We start from the raw sequence: 22,816 nt of genomic DNA on the forward strand, positions 1-22,816 counted from the left end.
AACACATACATATGAAATCACATTAAGGTGTGAGAGGCAGCAAGTAAACTAGCTTTTTCTTTTTTCCAAAAAGACCTTAGCTCTAAAGATTCAGTTCTGGTGTTTACTATATGTAATCCCATAAAACTTGGGATGTCTGATCTCACGTGAAGCTTCAACATATTTGACTTGCCAGATAGAAAATAATTGAAACTTTTGGACTAGGTAAAACAGCAGCTTTAGTAAACTCACCAGGGAGCAAGAAGAGTTTGGGTCACTACTGCCTGCACACAATACACTAGCTTCTTTGCTTTTTAAAAAAGGAACTATTGGAGCTGAGAACTCCAAAGCTGTGAAGAAAGATAAAGGCAGCAGTTGGCTAAATTAGGTTCAAATTATTGGATTAGTGTGCAAAAGATTCTTCCCCCCTTCAATTTGTTCTAGCTGGATTTTTTCTTAACTGGATATATTCACATTTGAATGTTTGATGGCAATAAAGACTCCTCCATGCAGTGGGGTAAAAAAACTTAATTTTGGGTTTGTTGTTTTTTTTTTTTGCACACTTCTCTCCTCCAAACAATACTTGTGATTAATCCTGTGTAGGTGGTTTGCTTTTTTTTTTAACTACACCATCAATTCTTAAGTTTTATTATTATTTTCTTTTTGCAAAGATAGTTGTGCTGCCGAGCAACTTGAGGTAAAGGCATAAGAGGGTTAAACTACAAGAAATAATAAAATAAAAAAAAAAAAAAAAAAAAAAAAAAAAAAAAAAAAACCCAAAACAAAATAAACAACCCACGATGGCGGCGCTTCCTACGGGAGACCGCGCCAATAAAGCAGTTGGCTGGTTTCATATTGCATAATAGTGCTGTGTTCCTCGATGAAGTAAACAATCCTCCTTGTGTCAATTTAAGGGTTAGCCTCTTGCCCCTGCACAGTGTCAGCTTCAGCACGATGGGAGGCACAGCCCATAAACCAACCCCATGGGAACATACATTGTATGTGGCTTAGGTTTTCAGTTCTTCCTCTCGGCACGTGCGCTCCCGGGTCGTCGACTTAAGCGAAGTACATGGTGCGTAAGGTGTCTTGGTGAATCTGTACAGCCTTTGCCAGGGCCTGTGGGTCTCTCCCGTTGCTCTGTCCTGAAACATGGCTTCCTTCAGCACTGCAAGACAGACACAAGCAGGGCTGTAAATCACCTTAGTTCGCATTAAAAAAAAAAATTTAAAAAATGCTTTCCCGTCTCTGCGGCACTCAGGAGAGCAACAGGAACTCAGAAAAGTCAGCTTGGTACTCACTTGGCAACCTCGAGGCTTTTGACAAAGCCCTTTACCTCAGCTGCTCAGTTTGTTCATCTAAAAATAAGCCTGTAACAAACATATTGATGGCTTGAAGGTTACAAAACACTTCTGACGTACGGAGCAGAGTCAGGTAAGTGGAAAGCACTTAACATTTCCTTCATTCAAGACTACTCCAGTTCTACAGCAAAAATCTAAATGCGTGGCTTGATTCCCTCAGACCACGTCAAAGTAATAACAGAATCCTTTACTGAACTAAACTTAACTCTTTCAATCTGAGTATTACTCACTAGAACCCACCAACCACTCTTGTCCAATCCTGAGCAGCAGCTGTCAGCGATGCTTAGTTTAAGACTAGTCCCAGAGGTAACAAAAATTCCCTGCCAGAGGAGCAGCAATTACCTTCAGTCAGGTGGCTTTCTGCCTGACCAGAGCAAAGACCAACGAGGACAGAAACATAAGCACACATTTACCTGTCATGTTCTTTGTCCACAAGATGGTACCGTGCTCTGAATGCTACCAGGTGAGCATAATAGGCTGGTGCAGGGATAGAAACCGACCGCGTGCAGCGCACGTATGTGTGGCAGAGCTGGTAAGTCAGCAGCTGGAGTTCATCTGCAGTAAAACAGTTATCATCCCACAAAACATGATAGTGTGAGGGACGGCTGGTACCCTGAGAAAAAGGGAACAGCAATTCACTTAGCTGCCTTTTCCAGACAATCAAGACAGAGTTTTAAAGTGATCAGCCTAACCTGATGGCTGTGGCATTGCCACAACCTTGCTGGATTTAATTCCCATAGATTGGAATTGTAGCAAGTAAACAAACATTGCCTTCAGACTTTCAGTTTACATTTGGAAACTTGATTCAATCTTATATTTGTTAATGGCTATAAGTCACCAATGTAGCAAGTTTTATTTGAATAAAAAAAAGTACAAAATAGAGTCACCTCCTCAAAAGACTTTCAGAAACACCACTTAACACCAAGGCAAGTTTTAAAGGTGCAGCAGAGAGCACTTCTTATGCAAATAACACTATTAGTCCCACAATGATGTGATAGCTCAGATAACAGCAAGATAAAAGACATTCCCTACTAAATAACTGTTTGTAAACACAAGTGTCACAAAATGGGGAAAACCAACATGCTTTAAGTTCACATTTACTTACAGTGAAACAATCATACCTGTATTCCAGCGTGGCTACAGAGGTAAAAATCAAACTCATATGGATGTGTAATGTCTGTATCTACTGTTGTTCCAGCTGGAATATTGCCACTTCGCCCAACCTAGAGAAAAGGTTTTGTTAAACAGTGCAGCTAAGAACAGTTTATGTAGCTCAACTGTAAATAAAAATACAAGTTTCTATTAAACACATGCAAGGTTTCAGCAAATGAACTGCCTCAGTTCTGCCTGGAATGCAGCAATACAGCAGCCAGGGATGTCTGACAAGGACACTGCATGGCTCTACCATCTCACCAAGGAGCCTACAGCATTTAGGAACTTTAAATCTCCAAGACAGAAGAGCTGCACATACATTTATATTTAGAATTGTAAGCTTGAGTCTGGATGGACTCTGGAGAAATGAAAACTTGTGGGTTACATCATTTTGTATTTTCTTCTGTTACAATTGCTATGGACTCACTCCTAGTTAGTTATTTGAGTACTAACTAGTTCTCAGACAAGGACTGGTATCAGTGTGCAACATGACAAAGTTAGAGGGGGATTTTTATTTCTTTTTTAACGTACTTAAGGTAAATAATTTTCCAGCTTGGGGCCACATTTTGCTCTTATCAATTCAACATCTTCCCTGAATACAAAGCCAATCAGACTATGTTCATATTTCCACCAGGAGCATAAGAGCTTGACATGAAGTTTTTCCCACCAGGCTGCTACAGGAGGGGACAAGGATTACCCTTTCTGTTCTGTCAGCACAGAACAATCGTGTATGATGTCGCTTCTGCACCACAATATAGGTTATTCCAGGCTGGTAATCCTTCTCCAGACTGATGCAGGCTTCTCTGATGGCTAGCAGTTCATAATACAAAACCTACAAGCACAAGAACAGAATAGTTGAGGTTCTTCTTCCACTGTATTCTCCACACAGCACCTAATAACGGTTTGTAGTTACCACTATGTGCAACTTTACCACACAATTACTCATCTTATTATTATTATTTCCCAATTTCTAAGACTGCTCCTTCCCAGACAGGAAAGAACTTGCAACCTTCTTTACTCAACATGCTTAAGAAAGTCTCTCCTTAAAAGTCTCAATTATTTTGTGGTATTTTGGTGTAAATGTAAGCAAGTCAAACAGCAGAGCTTCTGAAATGCAGGAACTGGAGTTGTTGTGTAGTAAAAAGGTCCTTGAAGAAACCCACAACTGAACCAACCTGTCGGAACTGCCCTTCAGAGACCCCATCCCTGTAGAAGATGATTCGTGTGGGCTTGAACCGTGTTGATTTGTAGAACTGGATGAGAAGTTCTCTCACCATGGAGGCCAAATCCTGGATGATTTCCTGCCGGGGTCGCTGAACTCTCACCGTGGCACAGTACCGGCTCGGGTGAGCATCCATACTACCTACAACCTGCAGGAGAATATTACATGGGTAGAGACTTGATCAAATCTATACAAAAAGAAAACTTTAAACAGCAAAAAAGAAGCCAAGCAGAGCAGTTTTCAAGTAAAAATGCTATGAAAACAGTCTGAAACCTAAAGCAGGGCCTTTTTTTTAAGAAATGATTTTTACTAACATTAGAAATGGGTACAAACAACTGGCATAAGCCCTGAAAATACCCAGCACAGACATAGTTTATAATCTGCATTTACTATTCTAACACTTAAAGATGAAAAACCAATGCTGATTTAATAGAACTTACAGCAGCTATGGAAGGCTTCTTTCCATCTCCAGCAGGAGGGTGAGTGACATCGGCTCCCAAAAAGATCACTGGCTGCTGGAACACAGAAGGTCTTCAAAAAGAAAAAAGTGCTAAGTCACACTTGCAGATGAACAGCTGGCTCAAGGTTATTGTTCAATGTAGATTTTTGTTTCTACTTCATCTGAAAGCCTGAAAGCTTCCAGAGAAGCCTTCTTATCTGGCCAACCCCAAACAATGAAATCTTTGTGCACATGATGTGAACTTCAAAACCACCACAGGACAAAACATGCTGCTGTTGAACTGTGGCATCTTTTTGGTGGAAAAAAAGCCACAGAGCTGTGCCTCACAGCACAGACAGCTCCTCACAGAAACCATTCTGCAGGTTGATTACATCTCAGCACCACTTTGATATTGCATCAGCCATGCAACAAGTGGCTGGGTGCAGAAGCACACACATTATCCTGGCTTCCAAGAATTCAGCAGACAGATGCTCTCCTAGCTTTGAGTCCAAGCTCTCAGGAAGTCTCAGGAAAGAATGCTTCAGACTTGCACTCCAAAAGAACACGCACACAAACAGAGCAGAGAAGAGCCACACAAAGAACAATCAATCAGTCTCCATAGAGATTCTTACCGTTGATGAGGTACAAGGATGTTGTTGATTCCTCCTAGTTTGACATTAATCTTCAGGCACAGGTTTGATAGGGTCTGTGGGGATGTTTTAATGACGTTCTTCACTTGCACACACTGTGTGGCCATTCCCAGCAGTGTATCTCCCACACGCTTCACCTCAGCTGAGAAGTAAATATTAGGATACAAAATATGAAATACTTGCTAATTGAATATTTTCATCTCAGCTTAATTAACAATGACTTATACATACATACTCTGCAAATTAGCTTTTGAACATATGGTAGGCAGCAAATTTCTCAGAACAATGCTTGACCAAAGAGGCAAAGGCAGGTATTCCCTTACCATACACGGGTGTTTTCCCTGGCAGGATGACAATGATGAGCTGAAGCCCCGAGTAGGTGTTCTTAAGATGTCTAAACATGGGCTCCACACTGTCTGCCCCCTGGGCATATTTGCAGAAGCAGGGCTGGCCTTGGATGGGCATCCCTGCATCCTTGGAGATCTTGCGTAGCTGGTCTGTGAAACCCCTACGGAGGAGAAGTTGTTTGAATTTCTGCAGTAGCAATTGGCACACAACCAGCAAAGAAAAAAGAGACACATGAATTCTGTTACTCAAAGGAAGATGATTCCCAATAGTTTTTAAAGCAGTGTTTAAAAACACATTCATTACGTGGAGGCTGAAACATCACAGGCCAGATTGAGGGGAAAAAAGGAACAGTTTAGATGCCTTTAGTACTTCAGTCAGGATGCCAGTAGGGACTTTACACAAAGCAGCACAGGACCAAAACTTCATGCTCTATCCAGGTCCAGTGTTTTGACTGTTGCTTCCAGCAAGGAAGCAAAACAGCTGGGATTCTCTCCCTGACATCTCAGATGACTAAAACCAGGTAAGCACTCAAGAGAAATCCTACATTCATGTTCCCTCTAAGATGGCTTCACCAAGAGAACAGTCTAAAGCCTGAACCATGACATGCCTTACTTCAGTATTTCTTCTCTGCATTGTCTCTGTGTTGCAAAGCAAGCTATAGCCCACATTTTGATTTCAACACCAGTGTGAAACTGCTTCCCTCTCATGTCCCATACTCCATGGCTCGGGGTCGCCACCGTTCGATTCTGTGGAAACAAAACCACCACAGAAATTGAACCAAAAGCCTCTGCTCTTTACAGCTGCAAGATAACACAAAGTTCACCATTCCAACTCTGATCTGGGCATTGCCTGATGCAACTGAACCGAGATCAACAGTTGGTGTGTTGGAAAACCCTGTTCAGAACCAAAAAGAGGAGGAAAAAGGCAAAACCTCACCCGTCCTCCGTACTGCAGCATGGGAGCTGGGAGCACACGCCCCGTCACGTGGGCCATCTCATCCCGGACTTTGAATTGAAATTCTTGAACAAACGGATCTGCATCGTAATTTGCACTCCTCACCTTGAATAAGAGTTTCTCCGTGTTACAGAAGTATCTGATTATAATTCACACAGCAAACAAAAGACTAGCAGGAACGGTGCAGAAGTCTTCTGCAGCTCCCCTTGTCACTGCAAAAGGCTGATTTAAGTGCTCAGCACCAACAACCCATCCCCAGTGAAAACAATTAATACAATGAGATATATTGGATGAGGTTTTTTTGTTCCCTTGCTTTTTTTCCATACTGATGAGTGCTGAACTTATACTATTATTACAAGCTACTGTAAATAAAAAAATCAGCTAACATCTATCAAGCTAAGGGGTTAGAAGGAAGGAATAAAAATATTAGGTTAGTCATATAAGAAGCTTTTGCATTAACATGGTCGAGCCCAGCGTTGTTGACTGAGTAGTCTCACAATTAACTGAAATAAAGAACTAACCAATCTGCTTATCTCCTCTTGCCTATCTGGAGCAGATCTGGCTGTAGCCTTTATCATAGTGGATGTCTGATTGTCTGTTAGCTTCTTGATACACCGCTGGCCAGCCACAATGTTACAGACCTGTAAGGAAAATGAGAAGCATCAATTCACAACAGGAGCACCTAAAAGAACCCCAACACGCTGTATGTACACAGCACTGCAAAACACAACCCCAACGTGTCTACACAACTGCATATTCTCTTCTCACAGTTCCCAATTTCAAAGCACTGCTAAAAATATGGACTGTTTTTAGTGAAATAACAGGATAATGAACATCTAAATAAGCATTCTTGTACTGCAAAGTGCACTGCTTCTTAATGCTCTGCAGACTGATACAGCCTACCAACAACAAGCTGAATTACCACAATAAATTCAGTACCTCTAAAGGCAGGTAGGTGTGTTTCTGTTCTTGTCCCACTTGTAGGCAAGGAAGATGAGGATACTTCAGCTGGAGGTTGTATTTCTCTCTGAAATACTGTGCAACTGTTCTCTCCACAGTTTGGCCATTTTCTAACTGTAAGGGAAACCTGAAAGGACATATGTTCAACTAAAATGTACAGAAACCTTAGCCAGCAAGTATTAAAATCCCCCAAATCAATAAAACCTTGTCCTGTTACATATTTAGCATGAAGCTATCACATATTTTAGCTGTGACATAAAGCATCTTACGTTTGATGACTTGCAGGCCTCCTCGTTACGTTACAAACACGGTATTTCCTCCTCATCGTCCCACAGTGAGTCACTTCTACCTTCAGACCTGCACAAAAGCACCAAAACCCCTGATGTCACAACTACACAAAATTTTGCACAGGAGACACGTGGTTCCTTACAACAGAACGTGTTCTAATCCAGCAGCTTTGAAGGTCAAACTGCCCCAACCTAAGAAAATATTGTTCACCGAACGTTTTTTCATTATTACTTGATTTGTGACTAATCAGGTATTATCCTCAAAACCAAATCATAGCATGTAAGACTTAATGTTCAATGTCATCTGGATTTCTTGCAGCACTTTCATTTAAAAGGCATGTGACTAATCTCAGACAGACGGCTGTTTTCACCATTCTTTTGTTCTCATTCCCAGCACTCCACTCCTCTTAAACCCAGCAGTTCCCAAGTTACTGAAAGCCAATGGGCAAAACTAGATTTTTACCCTATTGCTCAAAATAATTTCCCCCCTAGCTCTGCGCCCACATTCAGCCTGTAATTTTCTTTAATTTCACTGACCAAGTTTAACTTTAGATTTTGAGCAGCTGAAGGCTTAGGCCAAAAGCACCCAGCCAAACACCACAGGCTCAGCAGCCTGGGCTCTACCCCAGCAATGACAACGAGGGCAGCATCAGGAGGTTCTCTGTGGCTCTGTAACTGTGCTCACACATTGATTGAACAGCTACTGAAGTACTGAGCTTATCACACCACTGCCCCACAGCACCAGCAAAGTTGTGTCTTTCCCCAGCCCCATGGAACAGAATTGTTGAAAACCCAAAAGATTCAACCTCCAGTCTGCTAGGAAAGGCTTCTGAGAAAGCAGATGGTTGACTTCTCCTCTTGAGGCTCATGTGGATTATGGACTCAACACCCATCAGCTCCCCAAATACCAAACAGTGGACTCTGTGTTCAGTTTACCAGGGACACAGACATCCCAGAGAAGTAGCAACTGTGCTTCAGTGATTCCTGACAACACTAATTGCAACATTAACATCTGTACTACTTAGAAGAAGGCACAATCAAAACCAAATTACCAGTGCCCTCACACAGCATTAAGAAGAAATACAAAAAGAAACACGAAGCACTGGGGGCAGGCAGGAGAGGGCTGTGAACACAGAGGTACCTGGAATCTGTTCACTGCTTTGTCATTTATCTGCTGTGACATTACAGAAGGTACTACCCTCCAGATTGCTGCTTAGGCTACCAATTCTTTAATACAGAGTTCGTCTCATCATACATGATCGAAACATCTTGGCTGGAGTTCCCAGAAGCAAAAATAAATATTTACAGCAAAAGTAACCTTCAAATATTGTCTGACTATGATAGCAAAGTGTTTGCAGACTCCAAGATCAAGCAGAAGCAGCCCCTTATTCTCCAGTTACCTGGAGAATGCCTTCCAGAATGAAGACAGACTGGCAGATGTAAATAAAGACATGTTACACCTACTACAAAATAATTCCTTTAAGTGTTTTTTTCCCCTAATGAGTACCCTGTGAACACATCAGTTTACAACTATAGTTCAAATTTGCTTTTTGGCTGCCCAGTATTTCCACAGAGCCAAACCTTGCATCAAGTAACACGAGTGTTACAGAGCTTTGAAGAGCTGAGCTTTTTCTAGGCAGACAGACACACTTCTGGGACAGAACAGATACACTTCTACTCACCCTTTATCTCTTTGGTGAATTTTACCCGATGAGAATCAGTCAGAGGTCTTGGTTGCTCATCAATATTATGAATGTCAAGAACTTCACACATAAACTGAATTACAGGTTGTGCTTTGTAGAAGGCAGTGGCAGAAACTAAACAGAGAAAAACATTAAGTGCAAAAAAACCCAAGTCAGAATGTTGTGAAGCAGCAGATAAATTAATGCTTTCCAAAATTCCACATAACCCTCAAAGCAAATGTGGTGCAGCACATTTTTAAAAACAAATTAGCAAGCCTTGCAACAGCTAAGTATACAAGAGCCAGCACAGAACCCAGCAGTCATGCTGCAACTTCAGAGACTTGAAAGGGTTTTTTCCCCAGATAACATTTATTTCTAGAGAGCTGTACTGTCCCCAAGAGACATTCTCCTTTGACTCTGTACAGAGCTGCAAGCAGAGGCAGTATTAGTATCTCTCTACTGAGGATTTTTTTTTTTAAACATGATAAGCTAAGATTATTCAATATGCAATATAATGCTGTCAATCAGACTTTATGTTCAGCTACTGAAACAGTATTTGGTACCAACATGAGCACTCTATTATTTTGACTATACACAAATTATCACAGTGTAGTGGTGTGTGCAACTGCTCACCTACCAAAATCTCTTCCCCTCCCTGCATACTAATGCCACAATCCCATGAAGTGACAATACTCTGCTTTTAAACAGGATAGCTGACTCATTCCAGGGAAGGCAGACCATGAGCAACATACTTGAAGAAGTTACAAGCCATCAAAAAGAGCACCTTTTAGTAAGAAAGGTGAGGTGGCAGTAGATACAGCTCAAGCACAAGCAAACTACTCCACACATTGTAAACTTGGCATGGCAACAACAGAAAATAAATCCTTGACAAGCACTTTATTCATTTTCCAGATCTCATGCACCAAACTCTCCCCATCTCTCTGCTAACACAAGGAAACATTCTTCAGCCATGCGTCACCCAGCAGGCTGCCAGCCTGAGGTGACGCAGCGGGGCCACCACCTCCGGATGTCAACTCCTGAATGAACACAAACAGCTCCCACCCCCTGTGCCCTTCCTCTCCCACAGCAACACGGGGAGAAACACATTTTGTGGAGAAACTCAAAAGAGTTGAACAACTAAACAGAATCCAGTCTCAAACCACAACGTAAGGAGATTGCCCTGTCAACAGTCGCTCACAAAGCTCTGAAGTTTCTCATTCACAGAAAGATTTCTACTGCAAGAATTACTACTTTGCTTTCTAATGCTGCTATGAAAAACTTGCTTCACAGAAATAGCACAGTAAATCATAAACTGGTGTCAATTAATGCTCTTGCCCCACCTGGATTGTAACTATCTCACTACCCAGCACACAGACTGGTGATTTCTTAGACATGGAAGATTCTTGCATTCGTTTTTCAGACAACAGCTCCACAACAGCTGCTGCTTGAGAGGCAGTTTTACAAGAACAAATCCATCTGAAGTCACATGGCTACCATCCACAATGTAGGTAAACCAGAGAACATGCAAATTTTCACTGTGAAAGCTCAGTATCAGCTGCAAAGTTTTATTATGCTCCAAGACACAATCTGACTTAAGAGTGTTTAACTTAGTGCAAAGACAATAGACTATTTACCTTGGTTTTGTAAAGCATTTCAAACACTGAGAACTGAATGGGAATTAGAAAAAACTTCAGGCAGCACCTGCATCTCAAACACTGACATTTTTCAATAGGGATTTAACAACTAAATAGACTTGGAGTGCTTACAGAACCAGGGAGTCTGACACATGAACCGGTTGATCTCGGATGCATTCATCTGGGAATTAATAAAGTGGTGCAAAGCAGATCTGATTTTGCATAAGAAAGCCCATCTCAATTAGCCCTATTCAGAAGAGTTTGTGATGTATTTTACAGAGTTTTCTTGGAAGTATTGAACACCACCTACTCTGGACAGCTGCAGAGAGATGCATCTGTATCACTGCCTGTATTACTGTGGATGTACCAATACAGAAATTAAATAGGAAAATGAGCTGTGCTGGGGTTTTCTTTCCTATATAGGATTTTCTTTTTCATATGGCAGGTAAATTTATCCCCACACACTGACATGATAACAAACCCAGAAAAAAAACCCCTGGATTTATAGGTAGCCTTTGCCAAATATTCAGGTGAAAACCCTTATCTATAAAGCAACAGAAGTCTGCAAGTTTTATTATTGTGCTGTAAACCTAGCAAAACACCTCAGGGTACTTCAACTCTATTATTTACAATCTGAATTAAGAAATCAGTGTACAAGATGGCTTCTGATTACTAAATCCCTCTGCAGAAATGGCACTAATGTGGTACCACAAACTCAAGCACGTGACAATAAAATGACCGAATGGTGACAAGTTTTATTCTTAGAGGCATGTCTGTTATTATCTTTGTTCTTAAACCTGAATCCCAACTTACCATCAATATTGAGCATCATCTTCCACATGGCAGGTCGAACAGACTGATGGAATCCAAACCAGACCTCCCTACCCCCACCCAAGGGGTGATCATAGCCTTCTGGAGCTGAGAAAAAGGAACGGCCCACAGGGGTGTACCTGATGACAAAGAAAACCACACGTTTATGCTATTGCTTTCCAAATAAAAAAACCTGTAATAAAGATAACAACTCACAGCATTATTATGTTTTTCAGTTTTGGGCACCAGGAATCTGTGCCTAGAGACAAATGTAAACACCACACTCCCAGTGCTGCCATTCCCACTGCAGAGTTTTTAAATTTAGACAAAGCTTTGCTAGTTTTAGCAAGGCACAACCACTTTGTACAACAGAGAACTAAGTTAAATTGATTTTTCTGATAATCCTCTGAAGGAAAGTCTAGTCTCTGTCAGAGCAGATTCTGCACAACAGCTCTGTACATACTGGGCTGACCCTCAGATGTAATTTTGCTTTACTAGTGCACATTTGAATACAATGAACACAGAGAAGGAGTAACTGTGGTGGGAACAAAGAACTAGAGGAACAAAAGCTGCTCACAAACCTCTACACATCCTCACATTTGTAAAGGACAGACATTAGTACAGAGGTTAACATCCTCCCTGGGGTAGCTGGTATAAACCACAAGTAATTTTTTATTTATTTACATGTCAGTTACACCTAATGAAAAACACCAATGCAAAGCCATCCCACTGCCCAGAGCCAGCAATCAAACTTTACAAGTGACTTTCACAACCAAATAATTAAAACTTAAAGCAAAATTAAGCTGGCCTTCTCTAATGTCTCAGGGCTCTGTGATAAAGAATAACAGGCTTTGTTAGGACAGGCCTCCAGGCCCAGCTGTGTATTTAACACATGAGAAGCATGCACCATCGATGGGTCTAGCAAGGAATTAAAAGGATTTGTGCTTTTAGACAATTACCACCATCAAGTGTGTGATGCTCAGCTTGAGCAGGAAACATGAAAGCAGTGCCACAGCACACTGTAGTCTCTCAGTATTGCAATTAAGGCCTCTTGTAAGTCTCTCCTGTTTCCTGATTTTTTCAGACAAATACATCACCTGCTCTGGAGTTTAAATTTCTACAGAAACACACACTTTGCATCATTATCTCCAGTCTCCCCAGTTCAGCTAACCAGCTGCACTGCAGAAGGGGAATGATCTTTTTTCTTTTTTATTATTTTATTTTTTTCACCTGTGAACAAACAGGGATGAAGGTCTCCCAGTGGGGATACTTCAGGGAAAGACAGACTGCAGGAAGACAGTGAACCTACTTCATGGAGGGTAGGTGTCGTAGCACCACATCGACAGCATGAACAGGGTTAGTGCTGATAGGTTTGTCTAGTTCCAGAGGCTCAGGCAAGGTTCTTCCTGTCAAAACTTCATGCAGCAAGTGCCAGCTCACCCGAGAAACAAACTTTATTGACACTTTGAAGGGACGATCTTTTCCACCTTCTCCTGGTAATGTCACATCCAGATCCACCTGGGTGGGAGACAGGAAAACAAAGCATCTGTTGATAAGCTCAAGGCTGGTAGCCTTGAGCTTCCACTCCTTCCCATAACTGGAACAGAGTTTCAAGAACTCAGCTATTTAGGACACAGCACATTTGATAAAAGTACACTATCAAATGCACAAAAAAAGAAAATTGGGTTCTCACTAAGCAGAAGAGGATCATGTAACATTTTATCTTGAATCAGAAAGTGCTGCATTCCAGAGAAACTGTGGTTAGGTTTTTTTCTTTTTAATAGTACAAATTGTTACAAATACCATTTTATCTCCACTTTTCTTACCCCAGTAGTGGCCACAGGAAGTGGATTGGCTGTATAGAGGCTTCTCTTCCCATCATAAACTGGTCTACGGTCCCCAAATATTGTCACTTTAAAATGCTGCACCATTGAGTCCACCACCTCCCTAGAAAAATTGATATTTACATTGAAGGTGTTTTCAACAAAATCTCAGCCTGGAACTGGCTCCCACACCCTGTATTTTGCTGAAGCAGTTTCAACAAATGCATTACTCAAGTGAATTACAGAACTCCCACTGATACTCCAATGAGGTGCTTCATATACTTCAACTAAAATAACAGATAAACACCAAAGCACAGAATCAGAATCGATGCAAATGCTCCAATACTGGTACAGAAAGTTCTAGAAATGACTGAAGCCTTTGCATAACCTTTATTACACAAAGCAAGGACACTCTTACCTTGGAAGAAACCCACAAGCCAGTATTACAAACATCAGTACAAGCAGTTAAATCACACTTGAAAAAAACACCATCAAATTGTCATCTTATATAAAGAAGGCTTCTTGATACAATTAGCAGATGTATCAGATCCAACAGGAGTCTCTTGCAATACCTCTAACTGAAACGTGACTTCAGGATCTGAATTCTTCAGGGGTTCTTTGTGTTAAATGGCACAAGCTGCATCTTCCTTGGTACATCACAATCCCACAGAAACAAAACTCTTTTTCTGCCTAAGCATGTGCAAACCAGCATTTCTGCAAAGCAGAAGCTTATGAGTAAACCATTTCCTGACCAGGCAATATTAACTTCAGGAAGATGATAAATATTGACTTCCTCTTCAAGCAGAATTAGTAGCAGTACTTTCACCTCTCCCTTGGGGAAAGAGGAGAAAAATTAATTTCACAGTTCTTCATGTTACTGAACTCCCAGAATCCAAACTCTTTCACTTTCTAGAAGCACATCAATATACTTCAGCAAATTCAAAATATCTACTCAGTACTCAGCAGTGCTCCTACTTGAGCCCATCTTATCCTGAAACTCCTCTGTACTGGAGCACTCTTCCCTGGCACTACTATGGATGTGCAAAAAGCTCCATTTCTGGTGCCACATTATCTGTGACAAAAGCAGGGGAACAAAAGCGAGTGCTGAAAAACAGGAGCAGGAAGGAGAAAGCAAGAAGCTCTGGGAAACAAATCCCATTTTGGAGCCCACATGTCCAGGGAAAGCAGAGCTCACCTCCTGCCTTCCAGGCTACAACACAGAAGAAACAAGTGTGAACAACATCAAGGAAAGGGGAAACAGAAGAGACCTGAGCTTTGAAAGCCTCCCTACAGCTAAAAGCTAATAAAGCTGCAGGTGAATTTCAAAAAACCCAGCAAGTATTCAAGAAATAAACTCTGTGTTTATTCCAAATACAAGCATGCAGACAGGGTGTTAATCAGAAACTATTTCAGACTAGCTGAGCCTATGTAAATCCACTGACTTGAGAAATAATTGTCACAGCATGCAGGAGAAAAAGAAGTTTCTAAGGAAAATTTTTCAAAGCAGGTATTTGAGCATCCTGATTTCAGTTTAGCCTAATGAAAGCCATTCTTCCCTGGGCAATCCACAGCACACAAGTCAAATTTATTTATTCAGCAGATAGTACAGCTTTTTATTGGGCTCATTTACACAAGCTCTGGCAGTTTTTAGCTAACATCTGCCACATTTTTACACACATGAAAGTTGGTAAAGCTGTAGTATTTTTAAATAACCAATTTCATGGTTCCCTACTTGGAAAAATATAATATGCATGCAAGATTTACACTCAGCTTCCAGCATTTAAACTACAGCTTATACTGGGATTCATAATTTACATAGTGTATCTACTGGCAAATTTGAAAACAAATGTAGTCTTTCATTTGAAAATATTTGACTACTAAAGCAGCTCATTAGGCTTGCTGCCTGTGCTCAATTATCTTTCTGTATTTACCTTGATAAAAACCAGACACCACTTCTACCAGTTAGTAACACAAAAAAAACCCAAACCAAAACAAAAAAGGCAGTGCCTTTACTGGCAGAATAGAACACTGATAACAGTTACATGTGCATTTTAACTACATCTATACTACAACTAAATTTATGAATGAGAAACATCAAGAAGCAGTAACTCCAGACTATAAGAAGCCTTTCTGGAAAACAATCAGCCCATACACAAAGTCAAAAGCCATGGTTAGATACTCAGACTGAGACTGGCAAAGGAATGAGAAGTTGTCTCAGCTGCAAGCATGCTCCTCAGGAAAATGTAATTATTATGTAAGCAAAAATATTGATCACCTACCACAGATATTTCACAAACTCCAACCAAATGCTTTTCTCTCTCCACATGACCTGAAGACACAGCATTTCTCTAAAGCATAACCAACTAAAACAAGCTGGGAAAACCATTTTGGTTTTGGATGCAAGCTTGGCATTATCCTACAAGCAGGACCTTGAAAGGGATTTTTTTTTTCTTGTAAACAAAACTAAGTTGCTATTTTATAACAACTTAATTCAAATCCCCTATGTTCAAGCATCTGTAGTTTCTCCTACTGTTAGGGAAACAATTAACTACACAATCACAGACTGCCTAGAGCTACACCAAATCCACACTGCCCTGAAGAATGGAGGTTGATGTTTGTGTGAACTTGCACACCAGTCTCCACAGCACAACAGTCATATTTAAGCTACAGAGAGACTGTATTTACTTCAGCATGTTGCTCTCTTGCTTATAAAATTCAGTATCAATGCAATTTATGAGAAAAAGTTCAGCTTCTTACCTGTTCACCCTCCGAGGACACTTATCTGGTTTGATATCCACCTCATAGAGGTAGACATCAATCTTTGGGATTTCAACTTGGAAGCAGTTGGCCAGCAGTTTAATGGGTTTGCCCATGGTGCCATAGCCAGGACGTCTGGGCACCATGAGCAGGGGCTGTGCCCCGACGGGTCCTGCAGAAACAGAAAACATCTCATTTAGCAGATGAGCTCAGCAGACAAACTGGGTTGCAAAGGTACCAACTGCTTCGTGGCAGCAGCCTGAAAGCCACGTAAGGCTCCCTGCATTTGCATTTGTCTCCCAGTGAGGCTTCCTGACATCCTCCTGTTTTCAGTCCTGGGCAACTCCCTGAGCCAAGGGATGCTCAGGCAGACACCAAGCCATCAGCAAACCTGTTGTACCCAAAACCACCCAGCAATAGTCTGGTCAGCTATTCCATGACAAGCAAACACCTGCCAATTTTCCTCCTTGAGTCTCCACCCACATCTAGGCTGCTTTCTTACTGAGGAGTTTCAGCTGCTGTGATTAGCATAAATAAAAAGATTTTATATCTTTAATTTACTTTGCATCATTTAGATGAGGATCCTCAGCTCAAGTCTGGGTTGCTCATGCCTTACAAAAACAAACACAGCCTTCAAGATACTGTGATTATTTTTTTACTTTTATTTCTTTTTTTTTTTTTTTTTTTAAAACTAGGGCTACAAAGCATGTTGGCTTGTTGTTCTTTCTTGACTGGTATTTTCACTTGAAAATATATCTTTCCAGTCAAGAAAGAACAACAAGCCAACATGCTTTGTAGCCCTAGTTTTAAAAAAAAATTACTCATCATACAAATGTCATGATTTACAGAGCATTTGATGAAGTTGGTTAAAAGTTCTCCCCTTTACTCCTACTCAGTGACGTAGACTGTGATTCCAGCCCACTCATTTTCATAGAAGAGTTAAAATGTCACGGGCTGGTTAAAAAATCCCTTATTTGCCTTTTGATTAATCTCCACCATTCCTGGAAAAAAAAAAAAATAATCACAGTATCTTGAAGGAAACTTTGTATTGAGAATATGTGAGCCTCAAAGCAAAGTTCCAAGTGTGACATTTGTCGAGTTCTACCCAGAAACCTACCAAAAATTTTTGAGTGGGTTTGGCTTTGATCCCTAAGATAAAACAAAAACAGAAAACAAAAAGCACCGTTTAAAACATGTAGAGAGACATTGTCAACCAGGTGCCTCGAATTGCCAGTGAGTGGGTGTGAGTCCACCTGTGCCTGATTAGGACAGGCCCCTATTGGGCATGAGCAAGGCCAGGGGGCCAATAAAGGTGGGACACACACCCACAGAGAAAACCTCAGCTCACTCTGGTGCGAGGCATGGAGAGGCCAGCAGCTCGTTGAGCCTCTGGAGCAAGAAAGGCTCTTCCCGCTACACTTCTACCCTAGAAGCGCTGTGTGGTGGCTGGAGTCCTGGGAGAGACCAGCAGCTCGTTGAGCTTCAGGAGCAAGAATGGCTCCTCCCGCTACAAAAACACTCACAGATTATGCTTATGCAAAACGTATTCCAAGCATCTGTTCTCTTCAACTTTTTCTCCATTTTAATACTGTCATAAAGTCAAAGCAGCCCTACAATTTACTCTAGATGTATTTTCAGACTATAAGCATATGTAAAAAACTACTACTAAACAGCTGAGTGACATAAATTACCCAATAGCTTATTTCAATATTACAAAGACATAAATACCATATTTTATATTTAGTTTGCATCTGTAGGAAATGCTACAACAAAACTGCTGAAATAAGGAGAACATTTAAAAGGTTCCTACAGTCAGATTCACCCTGTCTTCCTCCACCTTGTTTTCTTAAATCCTCTTAAAATCCATAAGCATAGAAGAAAGAGAGAGTGTGAAGACAACCTTCATCAAGGCTGGGTAAACTGAGGCAGTGCACTGGTCAGGGAAATAAGAGAATGACTGAAATCTTTGTCTTCTCTGGAAGTTGCACGAAGTTGAATTTGTTAAACTGAGCACTGCTCCTAAGAGGGAATGCTGTCCTGGGGTTACCTTTTTGCTTAGAGGAACAGAATCCCAACCATCAGGGGCAAAAATCCAGAACAAAGGCATTGTAATCAGTGACCAACATGAAGCAGGGTGCACTTTGAAACCTTTGGGTGAGAAAAGAAAGGCTCAACCCCAAGGCAGGCAGGGCTCCAGATTTGTCCCCCCACAAAGCAAGGGGAACAAAACAAATAAACATCCATGGTGGGACAAAGGCTTCCTCTGCTCAGCTGAACCACACACAGCCCCCCAGGACACAGCTCACCCTGCAACACCTTAGAACTCAGCTTTTGGCAAAGAGGAACTAAGTGACCACTAAATGAATAAGCACACTGCTCAGGAACCGTCCTGTGCGACCCACACGGTTCCCTGGACCGGGAGTGTTCTGACATCAACTCTGCCCAACCACACCAGCACCCACTGGTGCATCCAAATACCCTGTTTCCAAAACACACTGAACTGCCAGATTGCACGTGGGGAAAGTCTGTGTCACTGGCTGCAAACCTGTGACTCAAACCCCAACAAACCATCAGTACCAACTGATGAGCTCTGAGGACAGCTCCGTCCTATCAGTGACTCACCCAGCCCCATGCCTGAGCCCTGTGTCAGGAGAGTGGAAATAAACTCACCAACCAAAAATACTGTAAGTAGTATTATTCTAAACAGCCATGACTGGCAGAACGATTCCCTCACGTTATTTAACCATTGCTAGAACCAAAGTTTCAAAAAGCTTTGCAGAAGGAAGCACAGCCTGGCCCTGCAGCCAGGGAGGAACCTCCAGCCTCCAGCAGAAGACCTCATTGGGGAAAGTCATGTTCCAAAACATCACAGAAAAAATAGCTAAAATTCATAATAGTGGCTTAAATGAGCTCTGAATCAGAATATTCTCTTCTGTGGAATTGCAGATGTTATAATAAAGATCAAGCACAACAAAACTGGACTGTAATTTCTGCAGCATTGCAGCCAGCAGCAGAGACCACGGCTGATGTGCATCCAAGCACTGCCTTGAGCCTACCTAGCAACCAAACCAAGCCCTCATCAGAATAAAGCTGAACAGAAAGAGCACAAACACAGAAACCTGTAAATACTTTCAAGGAACCATTTCACAGAAAATTGAAGCTTTTGGCACGCAATGTGGTTTTACAGGACGAAGCAAAGCACTGATTTCTAGCAAGGTGCTAATAGAAAATACAGATTTTTTTCCCTTTTCTTACCTCAATACTAAGCTTCCAGCAAGAAATTATTCTCTTTCCTACTGTGGGCTTCAGCATTATGAACCCAAAATCTATTAGCAGATTATTAAAGAGTTTTATTTCTGTTTATAAAACAGTTCTAAATCTCTAATTGAATGGGTAAGTGAACAGCGTAAAACACACACTAGAGGACTTAACAGGTAAAATATTATTTAAACTCTGGTTCAGTAACACAAGGCAGATTCTGTCCTCAGGCTGGAGCCTGCACACCAGAGAATGCTCTCCATGGAAGGGGAAGAGGATAAAAAACATTCCCTTTCAGAGGGCCCCTGGCTTCTGGTCTCGGAGGCCCAGCCTGTGGAGCTCAAAGAAAATCCTATCAGTACTGAAAAATAAGTTAATTCTAGATTTAAGAGAAAAAAAAAAAAAAAAAAGGAAGATTATATTTAAATGTTGGTTTCAACAATCAAGCTCCTTCCTTCTGCCAGAAATCATGAATTGCCTTATTTCTGCAGCAGCAGCCTCGCTGGGTGGTATTACATTATTTATGAGTAATGCAATCCACATTTGCTAAACATTCCTACTCCAATTTAGGCTTGTGGGGTTTTTTTTGGGGTTGGCTCACTTTATTTTTTTTTTTAAGGCTTCAGATAGTGAGTTGTGTTAAAACTCATCAAAAACCAACACTTGGACACCATGCTCAGTGGTCACCAACTGCACAAGTAAATACTTTGTGTGGGGGGTGTGCTGACTTGTTCCATGCCAGGAGAGCTACAGAAAATACAGTGGAGTGTTTTGGAAACATTTACAAGATAATAAATGCTTCTGAATACCTAAACATGAACTTCCAAGCTCAAAAAGAAGATGTAAGTAGTTCCCCTTTGGAAGAAGGGGGCAGTTTGGTGTCTGAAAAATACCTAAAAGCAGAACAGTAAGACCTGAGACACATGGTTGAATTACTCAAGTTGAGAACCTAGCTATGAGAAAGCCCCTTGCAAAATAAAATACTGTTTAAAGAACTTCAGTTTAATAACCATTGAAACTGAAATTTACTTTGCATTCTAACAATTTTGCATGTGAACAAAACTAGAAGTGGTTCATTTGTGGCAGATGTTCTCCTTTTCAGAAAAACACATTAGAGCACAAAGAAATGAGAAACTATGACTGTGAACATTAAGAACAAAACTGACCTGCAGCCAGCTACAGCATTTGCTTTAATTAAAGAGGAAAGTGCTTTGCATGATGGCCTCATCTAATGAGAAAGAAAAATCACTTATCAAGAGCTCTCTGATCACTCAGGGAGTCCCTCTGCTCACTGGGACTTCTCACTCCAAACTCAACACAGGTCTCAGGACCACCAGCTGGATTTTCAGAGCCCAGCTGCAGGCAGACTCCAGCCTTGGCACAGAGGGAGGCAGCACTTCCATCAGAGTGGTGTTAAAACACACCTCAGATGCTTTGGGAGCCACGCAAAGCTTTGCATCTTGCCCATTTCTATAAACTTCTACTGGAAGCCAGCTCAGGAAAACACCCCACACCTTCACCACTAAGGACATAAAGCTGTGAGGATGAAACAATCTGTAAAGTTCATCTTGTGAGTCAAACAGCTCCCACTGAAACCCCAGAGGAAAAGTCCCAGTCCCTCCCATCCATCCCACGTGTCCTGGAGCAGAGTAACTTTTGAGGGCACTTCTGATTCATTCCTCTTCCCTCCTTTACCCCAGCCACAAAAATGTGACTTGTAATGGTCCTCCCAAATCACTCCTCTCAACACAGAAAGAGAAAAGCAGAGTCTGGGAATCTTATCTGCCCAAAGTTTGTACAGACGAGCAAACAGAAGATTACAGATGTCTGCAGGGCTTCATCAGACACACAGCAGCTTCCAGGCAGCCCGGTCTGACACTCACCACAAAACGCAGTGAACTCGGGACTGCTCAGTTCATGAAATGCAAATGAAGACAAACCCAGCACTCTGATGTGACTCTCACCAAGCAAAACCTGAGAGATGTGCATGCTGCTCCTGAAAGTGCATTTTGTGTCAGTGAGACAAGCAGAACTGTACCAGGTTATAATTAAGGAGTATTTAACAGCTACAGACCAGCTGAGTGCCACCAGACTGCTGAAATCCAGCACCTTTCCAAAATGCTTTCAACCCCACCAAACACCTAAGGAAGGACATTGCTGAGGCAGTGAGATTTCCCAGCCAAAACCATCCCTAACTTACATCTCGGGATCAGTTCCAGAGACACACCAAGAGCTGAAAACTCATTTTTGTGCACAAACTCAGGTTTTGCACTGACACCTTCAGCCTCACATCTTCACTGACCATGCCACCACCCCCTGAAGTGACAGAAAGGGACCTCCAGGCTGCTCGGACATTCCCTTTGCCATCCAGCTGCCTCAGGAACTAAACCTGACCAAACCTGGACCCTCTTTCCACTTTTCTGCCAGACCTGAAGATAAATTCCTTGGATACCCTGAGGCACAACTTCCTTCTCCGACTCTCACCGCACATTCCCAGCAGTTTATAAACACTCCCTGTGCCTTCCCCACAGGAACAACCCCAAGGGGCTGGGGCTGGCAGCAGCATTCCCACAGCCGCCTCTAAGGAGCCTTAAAATCCCAGCTCCCGGCTGCGGAGCGGTTCGGAGCCTCACCGGTACCCGGCGGGAGAGGCCGCCCCGGGCACTGCCGGTACCAACCCCCCCCCCCCCTCCTCCCGGGCCGGGCGGGATCTCCCAGGCACCGCCGCAGTTACCGATTATGCAAGGCGGCCTGCAGCCGCTGCCTGGGAAACACCGGTTATGAAATGCGAGGAATTCATCCTCTCCAACACAGCGAAACGGGCAGCGGAGCGGACGCCCAGCCCGGCTCTCCCGGTTACCGGAGCGGTACCACAGGGGGCTCCCGGGACTCCCCCCGCCCGGACAGCGGGGCAGAGCTCCTCCCGGCCCGGCTCACCCACCCGCCGAACCCGCTCGGCTCAACCCCGCCGCAGGCGGGAACGGGGGGAAAAACGCGCGGCGAGCCCCGGGCTGCGGCCAAACGGCATCGGGCGGGGGCGCGGGCAGGGCCGGCCCCGTTCCCCCCCCCCCCATGCCCCTCACCCGCCCCTCCGTAGGGCCCTCATCCCGCCCCGGCCCCTCCGCCGCCGCCCGCGCTCACCTGCGCTGCCGATTTCCATTCATGGAGCTGGGCGCAGCCGCTCGGGGCTGCGGGCTCCGCCGTGCGCCGGGCCCGGCCCGGCTGGGGGCTGCGCTGGGTTGCGCTGGGCGGCGGCCCGGCCCGCTCCCCGCAGGCCCCGCCGCGTGGCCTCGGCCGCCCGCAGGTCCGGTCCCGTCCGGTCCCGTCCGGTCCCGTCCCGCCCGCTCCGCTCCCGTCCCGTCCCCTCAGGCGGCGGCGGCACCGGAGCCCCCGGCCGGAAGTTGCGTGGCCGCCCCGCAGCCCCGGCTCGCGCTGCCGCTCTGCCCCGCCGCGCCGCGCGCGCGCACCCGCCCGCCCGCCCCAACCGCCGGAAGCCCCGCCCA

The 22,816-nt window shown here is 43.2% G+C and overlaps 1 protein-coding gene across 2 annotated transcripts; it reads right to left on the reverse strand.

The window, feature by feature from the left end:
- Positions 1-752: 752 nt before the first annotated feature.
- Positions 753-22,531, reverse strand: LOC103527617 (argonaute RISC catalytic component 3). 2 transcript variants are annotated; one of them, XM_030464264.1, is made up of 19 exons: positions 22,455-22,531; positions 16,056-16,227; positions 13,302-13,422; positions 12,785-12,993; positions 11,479-11,615; positions 9,032-9,166; positions 7,332-7,419; positions 7,042-7,189; positions 6,624-6,743; positions 6,085-6,207; positions 5,761-5,894; positions 5,124-5,308; positions 4,783-4,942; positions 4,152-4,242; positions 3,665-3,859; positions 3,187-3,321; positions 2,459-2,560; positions 1,751-1,950; positions 753-1,144 (listed from the first exon to the last, which is right to left on the reverse strand). In XM_030464264.1, exons 1-19 carry the CDS (start codon positions 22,471-22,473, stop codon positions 1,036-1,038), a joined length of 2,583 nt encoding a protein of 860 aa, XP_030320124.1. In that variant the 5' UTR covers positions 22,474-22,531; the 3' UTR covers positions 753-1,035. The 2 variants fall into 2 exon arrangements, with proteins under 2 accessions (XP_030320124.1, XP_030320125.1); XM_030464265.1 differs by lacking the exon at positions 22,455-22,531 and adding an exon at positions 21,135-21,151.
- Between the last annotated feature and the right edge of the window lie 285 nt (positions 22,532-22,816).

Source organism: Calypte anna, chromosome 23, assembly GCF_003957555.1.
Source record: "Calypte anna isolate BGI_N300 chromosome 23, bCalAnn1_v1.p, whole genome shotgun sequence".
Lineage (NCBI taxonomy): Eukaryota > Metazoa > Chordata > Aves > Apodiformes > Trochilidae > Calypte > Calypte anna.

Coding starts and splice junctions, on each gene's coding strand:
- LOC103527617 (XM_030464264.1), bottom strand. Junction 9,167..11,478: donor GATGATGCTCAATATTGATG/GTAAGTTGGGAT, acceptor TTCTCTGTTTAG/TTTCTGCCACTGCCTTCTAC. Junction 2,561..3,186: donor GTGCTGACAGAACAGAAAGG/GTAATCCTTGTC, acceptor CCTTTTCTCTAG/GTTGGGCGAAGTGGCAATAT.